At 45.4% G+C, this 8,807-nt stretch overlaps 1 protein-coding gene across 1 annotated transcript; it reads right to left on the bottom strand.

Moving 5' to 3' along the window:
- Positions 1–1,480: 1,480 nt before the first annotated feature.
- Positions 1,481–5,105, bottom strand: ZFP36L2 (ZFP36 ring finger protein like 2). The gene is made up of 2 exons (XM_033938950.1): positions 4,832–5,105; positions 1,481–4,496 (listed from the first exon to the last, which is right to left on the bottom strand). The coding sequence occupies exons 1-2, from the start codon at positions 4,880–4,882 to the stop codon at positions 3,321–3,323; spliced, it is 1,227 nt and encodes a 408-aa protein (XP_033794841.1). The 5' UTR covers positions 4,883–5,105; the 3' UTR covers positions 1,481–3,320.
- Positions 5,106–8,807: the final 3,702 nt, after the last annotated feature.

Raw genomic sequence — 8,807 nt, 5'->3', positions numbered from 1 at the left:
AGGATGCCACCCTTGTGACAGTTTTAAGTATCTGAAATACTAGGTAGAGGAACTATGTACTCGTGTAGAAGACTCATACTATTAAAAAACAAAAAAAAACAACCACACACACACACTCCTCAGTGGCAGCTCAATAGGAGTGATCAAAAGATATCCTGTTAAAAAAAAAGAGCCTGAGCCACAAAAGATCAAGAAAGAGCTTAAAACAAGCTCTAAATATTTGATAAGTTCATTGCACAGATTTTGGATTGGAATTTAAACACTTTATATACAATTAGCCATGCCACTTGGTGTATGTCATCTTAATCACTCCTTAAAAAGCTGATGCTTAGCTGAAGCTTTGCAGTCCGACATGCATTTTTTTTTTAAATTTAAATATATATATTTTTTAGCATGCCAATATTGTAGTGGCAAAAACTGCAGCCAATGAAGAGTCAGGAATAGTCTACCTACAAAATAACTTGTCACTAGTTTTAGACAAGACCTTCCTGAGGACTACATATTGAATTTAAGGTTAAAAGCCAATTTGAAGTAGTCTCTTAACTTGGTCCACAAAAACAAAAAACACCTTGCCTCCCTTGAAACCACCTTCATTCAAAATGAACAGTTCTTAAATATACAGAAGTACATTGGTTCCACCTATTCTTATTGCAGTGTTAGACCTTCAAAAAAAAAAATTAAAATGCAAAGAGTAGCTAGGGCCCACAGTCCAAAGGCTAGTCTTAGTTCTAAGAAGAATGTAAGGTGCAATGTTATAAGTTATAGCAAACTACTTCACTTTGAGTCCTGCCTTGCTATTTAAAGTTGTGCTGTACTGAGCATTTCCAGTGCTCTCTGAATATCTTTCCAAGACCTTGTTCACAGATAAGGCCTAGTTTTGCTACATTACCCTTATACTCTCCTACCTTACTCTATAAATAAAGTGAAAACAAGCTGGTTTAGGAGGGTTAAGAACTAAGCATAGGATTCTGAATGCCAATACATGTTGCAAAAAGAACCATTGTATATAACCCACTGCCAACAAACATTTGTTCACTTCAAAAGTCAGAACATCGCATTTGTAAAAATTAGCTTGGATTAACAGAAGTATAGTGTATCATACATATTCTAGTTTAAGACTGTGCTGTTTCAACAGAGTGGAAAAGAAGGCTGCAGGAGTGGAATGACAGGCTGGGACCACTTGTTGCTCTGATCAGAAAATTCTTCCCACTCCACTCTTCCATCTCCAAGCTCTCCTCTCATGGCCTTCAACATGTTATAAACACTAGAGAAGCGAGAAACCTGTGAAACAGCCACGAATATTTGTATTTCCAGTAATATCCACAATATGGCTCCACTGAAAATAAGTACCCCTGTTGCAGGATCTGCAACTGTTAATTGCAGCAGTGTGTCAATTTCTGCAGGAAAGTCATTTTGCAAAAGTCAAACCTTTAGTAGTTTGTACAAGGAAAGAAGGAGACCCATCAGGATGCAGACCATGTTCTTTTTTTGCATTTTCTTCAAAAATTATTTTATTTGACAACTACAAAACATTTACAGTACAAATTTTACAGTCACACGCTCAATTTGTAGTGAACGGACTTCCCCAAAAATATATTACAACTCAAGTTGACTTATCCTTTAGTTACATTCAAAATAAAATAAAAAAAAAATCCAAAACAATGTCTGTTAAGTAGTCCAAAGAGAGTACATAGTGCTCATCTGGTACCTACTATGTACAAACAACTAAAGCTATGTCTCAATCTTCCACTGTTCAGGAACTCCTAACACAAGTAAGAAATATCTCAGTTTGGAATTGTATTAAACATATGTTTCATGTACTATATAAAGTTTCAGATCAAAAAGGTGGCCTCCTTAGTTAGAAAAGTGGTAAACATTTAGATAAAATCCCCTACATTCAGATTATCAAGCATTCAGAAAAAATACTTATTTGGTTGAGGAAGTTTAAGGCAAGCATGGACCCTGAAAAAGGCACTGTGAAACAATATGGGGCTCCCCCTTCTACCCCCTCCCCCCTCCCCACATTATTGCTACATATTCAGTTATATCACAGTGGATTTGTGGAACTACACACCCAAAATACTTTTTTGGTTAAATTTAGACATCAGCTTTTGAATTAGGATGCCACTTTATAATCTGATTGCAAAACTATAAGCTTTTGGACAGGCAACAACCATTTTACATTCTTTAAAAGAAGAAAAAAAAAATCCAACCATAGTACTTCCTCCTACTTCCACAGCATTGAGATTGATTTCTGTAAGAAACCATGCAAATTTTCCATTTACGTAAACAAGGAAAGAAATTAATGAAATAAATATTACATACAATCTCTTAAATTAAGATTTACTCATTTACAATAAAATAACCAAGTGAAGTTACAAAAAGGCATATATTACTGTGAAAAGAATATACACTCCACATTTTGCAGATTAATAATGACAATCATAATTTAAACATAATAAAAGAATATATATCTATTGCTTTTTCATCATACCTGATAAATACAGTATGAACAAATTACCAATGTATACTTTTCACAAGATAATAAATAAGTTAAATAGTTTTCATACTGAGCTGTGTGCAGCAAAATGCACCAGCAACTCAGAACAGCTAAAAAAAAAAAAAAAATAATAATAATTAAAAAAAAAAAAAAAAAGTCAGCAGTTATTCTCCAACAATTAAACTAAACTCACTTGAGTGCTTCCAAATAAAGCAAACAAACTTGTTCTAAGCCAAACATCCACTAAGTGGTGGCAATGGAACCAATGTTAAACTTTGGAATGGAAGTTATAGCATTTGTCGCATAATTTAACAAAACCCTCAGGATTGTTGTAAAGGCATATTCTTGGCAGGATATCGAGATATATATTTAAAAAAAAAAAAAAAATCCACGCACCTTATGCCAGGTGCTTAACTGGATTAAAGAAACACTATAAAAACTCAGCTTGGAGAAGGCTAAACTGCAGTTCACAAAATTGTTGCTTTCTGGCATAATGCTTCATCGCTGTCAAGAGATGGAATGCCTGCTGGTGCATTATATACGTATATATTTTCTCACAAAGTAAAAAAAAAAACAAAAAACCAAACCCAAAACCTTCCCCCGCTCACGAGTTCTATAAAAATAAGTTTGTTCTATTCATATTATGGTTTTTGCCCTTTTGCAAATAAACTTTTTTTTCCCTCTCGTTTTTGTTCAACTCTCGGTATTGAGGAGTCGTTCCTCCTCCCCCCACCCCCCCTTCACACAGCTGGGCTCGCGCGAGCCCTCCATTCCACCCCAGTGCCGGAGCTCGCGCACCTCCCCCTCCCGCCTTCTTGCCTCAGTCGTCGGAGATGGAAAGCCTGCTGAAGATAGGCAGCCGCCTGCCCGAGTCCAAGCCGGGCGACTCGGAGCCGCTGAGGCTGCCCGAGCTGAGGGAGCCGCTCAGGTAACTCTCGCGGTCGGAGAGCGAGTCCGGGGGGCTGGGGGGCGCGTCGAAGACGGGCGACTCGGAGAGGCGCCGCAGGGGCTGGAAGGTGAAGGCGGCGGCGGGGGGCGGCGGCGGCGAGGAGGGCGCTTGGCGGGGGTAGTAGGCGGAGGCGGCGTTGGCCTGGAAGTTCTGCGTCTGGATGGCGAGCGGCGCGATGAGGCCTCCCAGCTCCTGGCCCGAGAAGGCGAAGGCGTTGTTGGCGCAGCACGAGGACGACGTGAGCAGCTCGTCGCAGTAGAGGGAGGAGGGGGGCGGCGGGGTGCGCGAGGTGGGGCTCTCGAGCAGCAGCGGCGAGTCCAGCCCCTGGTGCTGGCTCGAGAAGCCCGAGAAGCTCAGGCTGTGGTGCAGCTTGGGCCGCTCGCGCGCGCCGCCGCCAAAGTTCAGTTGCAGGCCCTCGCGCCCCACGCCGAAGGCGGCGCAGTTGCCGTGGCCGCCGCCGGGGGGCGCGGCGGCCGGCGCCGGCCGCCTCTCCTCCGCGTTGTGGATGAAGTGGCAGCGCGGTCCGTAGGGGCAGAAGCCGATGGTGTGGAAGGTGCGGCACAGCTCCGTCTTGTACTTGGGGTGGCGGGTCAGGCTGCGCAGCTCGTGGAAGCCGTGCGCGAACTGGCACTTCTCGCCGTACTTGCAGGCGCCGCTCTCCTCGAAGGGCCGGCACAGCTCCGTCTTGTAGCGGGTCGAGTTGATCTGCGCGCCCGACTTCTGCTGCTGCTGCTGGAGCTGCAGGAGGTGCTGGCTGCGCTCGCCGTTCTCGCTGAACGAGCGGTCGCGGAACTTGTTCTCTTTGTTCAGCAGGGCCGTGCTGCCCTCCTTCAGGTTGCAGAAGTTGGCGCCCGGGAACTTGGAGGGGGAGGGCGAGCTCGAGACGGCGGCGGCGGTGGTGGTGTTGGCCAGGGCCGGCAAGTTGCTGGTCGAGTGTCTTCGCAGGAACGCCGGCACGAAGTTCGAGTTGGGGGAAGTAACAGGAGTCCCCACTGCTTTCTTATCCAGCATGTTAAGGTTTAGGTTGTTGAAAGATTTCTCCGTTTGCTAAAGAGAAAGAGAGGTCGGGGGGAGGGGGTGGAAGAGAAAGAGAGAAAAAAAAAGTGGAATTGTAACTTCTGAGCAGTCACAACAGCGTGCAAAACTCACATGCTTAGTTAGTCCCTTGATTACAGTAAAGACCCGTCTCAAGGCTTCAGGCCAGAGTCTCAAAACTCACAATCAAAGCAGCAATGAACAAAAAAATTAGCTTACTTATAAAAACTAGCAAATAACTAGTTTGAAAAAAAAAATGGAGATACTAAACTAGACAGTCTCGACGTTAGAGAAGTAAAAAAAAAAAAAAAAAGCAGCCTCTCAAAAGGGATGAGCCAGATACGTACCTTACACAAGAACTCAAAGTCGTAGAAAGCAGATAAGAGCGTCGTAGACATTTCCAGGTCCTGTTGGGATCGGACAGACAGGCGGACTCGGCGATCCGGCGGTCGTGGGGAGGCTTTGGCAAAGCCACGACTAGGTCTGAGGCGCGTGTGCCGCGTGAGGTCCGCGAACGCTCTCCGTGCGGCGGCGAGCGTGGAACTTGCAAGGCGAGAGAGAGGACTGCTGGAACTCGCGGAGGCGCCAGCGCGAGCATATAAACGCTAGAAGGGCGCGCGGGGGGAGGGATCGAACGCGGACCGGGCCTGAGCGACACTCCCCTCCCCCGGCTCGCCGCGAGCCCGGGCCTCGCCGCCGTCCGATTGGCCGCCGCCAATTTTTTCTCGGGTGACGTAACCGAGCGAAAGCCTGGGCAGTGCGTGCAACAGGAAGGACCCTGCTGTACGCTCTTGTGTTTTTTTAGGGGAGGGGGGGAGCTATACAGTTTGGCTTGCAGGCAAAACGAACTCCCCTCCCTCCATCGTGAAAGTTGCGTAGCTATGTGACCAGTATAAAAGGATTGGAGTGAGGCGCTGGAAGTTTATTGTCATTGAATTGAGGAAGCGAGACGGTTTAGGCCCAGCCTTGAGGTTACAGTCAAGCGCGTAGGAAGGGGAAGGAAAATAACTTTTGCTGTCACGTGGGAAGTGAACAGTGTCAGTGGGCGGTGGCGGTTTTGCTGTTAACTGGGGCGTTCTCAGTCTGCAACCTCAGATTGCTGACCGCAATTTTTGTTTATTTCAACGGTTTTACAAGTCTGTTTTTTTTGTTGGGGGGGGGGGGGGAAGTACCCGAATGTTATACAATATGTACATTTACTTTATATACTGTATTCCCATGCCCAACATTCAGAACCGTAGGCCTTCAAGTCTAGTTTTTAACTCCCCCAACCCTGACAGGTCCTGTCTTTCCGTCCAAATTATATTGTAAGCTCTTCTGGGCAGGGAACTAAAAGTGAAATGTCTACAGCACAATAGAAGTGATAAATAGTAGTTTCTTCGCTGGGGGGGGGGAGGGAGTGTGGCTCAGTGGTTCAACCACCCTGGGGCTGTGGGTTCCAAACACACGCTGCTCCTTGTGACCCTGGGCAAAGTCACCTAAATCCCCCGTTTGCCCCAGGTCCACGAGATAACTGTGAGCCGGCCGGGACCAACAGGGAAAACCTGCTTGAGTGCCTGAATAAATTCATGTAAACCGTTCTGAGCCCCCCCGGGAGAAAGATACAGAAAATTTTAATAGATAAATATCTTGCCACGTTTTCTGTGCAAGGGAGTGATCGCGCCAGCGGTAGGAAACAAGGGTAATGCTGCTTTTTTTGTATTGCATACGATTTTTTTTGGAAAAATCATTTTTTTTTTATTATGCCGGGCTGTGATTTATTTACTTTAATAAATTTAATAACATTTCAAGGATTTAAAAAAAAAAAAAAAAAAAGAGGCATCGCAAGAGCCTCGACCAACCGGCCCCGGTTTCTCGCACTGTCCCCCACGCCTTCCCGGGGACGCCGAGCGCCGCTCCCCAGGCCCGGCTGCGGCTTTCGGCGAAAACACTCGCGCTCCCTCTCGCAGCCCAGATCCGATTGCAGCGTTCGGCACTTTCCCTGAGCCTTCTCGGCGATCGGGGCTGGGCGGAGACCCTCCTCCCGCCCCTTTGAGCTAAGCTCCGTCCCATCCCACCCTGGCTCGCATCCCCCTTGTCATCTGCTTAAAAAAGCCGAGGCATACCGCGCGCTAGCGAGCGATAAAACACCGCAGCAAAACGATGGCTTTTCTTGCGCTGCAGGGGCTATAACTTTGGAATCGGATAACTGGGTATTTTTAGACTCTTTAAACGGCTTGAGCCGGGACCAGCACATGCCTCCATCGTGCTCACACGTTTCCCTTTGCATTGCAAGGAAGATGCTGCCCCCAAGTGGCCATTTCTTACTTTCCTAGGAGGGGGAGGGGACCGACTTCTCTCGCCCGTCTGATATATTATGCAAGTTGTAGAAAAGATAACCCCCATGATTAACCTATATATTAAGCGTTTATCTACTCAGCCTGCTGGGAAAGTAAACGATTCCAAGCAGTTTTTCCATATATAAGCAACAGAGTGGAAAAATAAAACACGTTATATACATATATTTTTTGCCTAATGCTTAAACTAAAGGAGGTCGTTCACAAATGTTCAGTCGTGCATTATAAAGAGAGTTAGAAAACTGAGCGGTAAAGTGTAAAAAATTATATGACGTTTGTGAGCAAATTTACATAGCTTCTACTAGGTGCTGTAACACTACCAAAATAAAAGGTATGACTGTAGACTTACTCTCTCGACCTGTCTACTCCCTTTAGTCCTTTTTCTCCACTAGGAGTAAAAACAAAGGTGCTGCCTATGAATGACATTCATATATTTTTTTAAATGTCAGCCTAGGTGCAGAAGTATGTTTTATGTGCATATAATTACATGAACCTGATGGAAATGCATAAAGAGTGCACATTTTAATTGAATCTTTTTTAAAGGCTGATAAAAGGGTATTTATTGCACACCCCTGCAGATCTTTCAGCCATACATCTTTCCCTTTCTCCTTACTCCAAAAACATTCTCTCTTCTTATGCGCCAGGTTCAACGATCCAGGAAGGGACAAAGAGGAAAATTCTCAAAACTCACAGGTAATATCCAGCAAATCGATGTAGTGGGGTGATTTTTATTTTAAGGGCGATTCTCAGCATAATAGCATGCAAATCACATGCACGCTATTTGTGCGGATAATCGCCTGTGAAGAGCAGGAGAACTGTGCCTGGTACTTGCTCAGAAGAGCAATTGCAAAGCACAGCTTCCCCTTTCTGTCAAAGCTGCCCCCCATTCTGTCAAAGCTGCCCCAAGCAGTTAAGGCTCCTCCTTTGGGGGTAGGATCGTAGAAAACAAATGCAAATGGGCATAGATGTTTAGCAGATTGTCTATTTTTAACTAGTTCCTCTTAAACACAAAGCAATGGGGCCTGACGGGACACTCAAAAGTTCTCGAAGAACTCAGAGATTCTTGCGTCTTCATTGTCTCATCTTTTCAATGCTTCCTTAGAGTCTTTTGTGGACGCCGAGGACTGGAGAAGGGCAGATGGGATCACTCTGCACGAGAGTGGAAGTAAAAGGAGGCTGGAAATTACAGGCTGGTTAGTCTGACCTTGGTAGTGAGTAACTAATGAAACGCTTCTTAAGCGGAAGATAGTGAGATTTCTAGAACTGAATGGATTTGCAGGACCTGAGACAGCAAGGTTTTGCGAGAGATAGGTCTTGTCAGATGAATCTGATTGATTGATTCGAAAAGCCAAAAGAAAGTATGAAGAGAGGCTAGCCAGGGAAGCACGAAATTTCAAACCGCTCTTTAGATATGTTAAAGGGAAGCAACCGGCTAGGGAGGAGGTGGGACCGGCGACGGAGACAGGAAGGGAGTGGTGAAGGAGGAGAAAGAAGTGGCAGAAAGACTTAACATGTTCATTTCGTCTGTATTCACAAACGAAGACACATCCAACATACCGGAACCTGAGCAATTCTTCAATGGAAATCAAGCAGAAAAATTAACATCCATGGAAGTGAGCCTTGAAGATGTACGCAGGCAAATAGAAAAACTAAAATCTGACAAATCCCCGGGTCCGGACGGAATCCATCCAAGGGTTCTGAAGGAATTAAAGGAGGAGATAGCGGAACTACTGCAGCAAATTTGCAATCTATCCCTGAAAACAGGCATGATCCTGGAGGATTGGAAGATAGCCAACGTTATGCCCATCTTTAAAAAGGGATCAAGAGGTGACCCGGGAAACTACAGACCAGTGAGTCTGACCTCGGTCTTGGGGAAAATGGCAGAAGCACTGATAAAAGAAAACATCGATGAACATTTTGAAAGAAACAAACTTCTGATAACCAGCCAACATGGTTTCTGCAAGGGGAGATTGTGCCTAACGAACTT

The sequence above is a fragment of the Geotrypetes seraphini genome, chromosome 3 (assembly GCF_902459505.1).
Source record: "Geotrypetes seraphini chromosome 3, aGeoSer1.1, whole genome shotgun sequence".
In the NCBI taxonomy this organism is placed as follows: domain Eukaryota; kingdom Metazoa; phylum Chordata; class Amphibia; order Gymnophiona; family Dermophiidae; genus Geotrypetes; species Geotrypetes seraphini.
The sequence above is the reverse complement of the archived record's forward strand: the minus strand, read 5'-3'. Positions and strand labels throughout refer to the sequence as shown.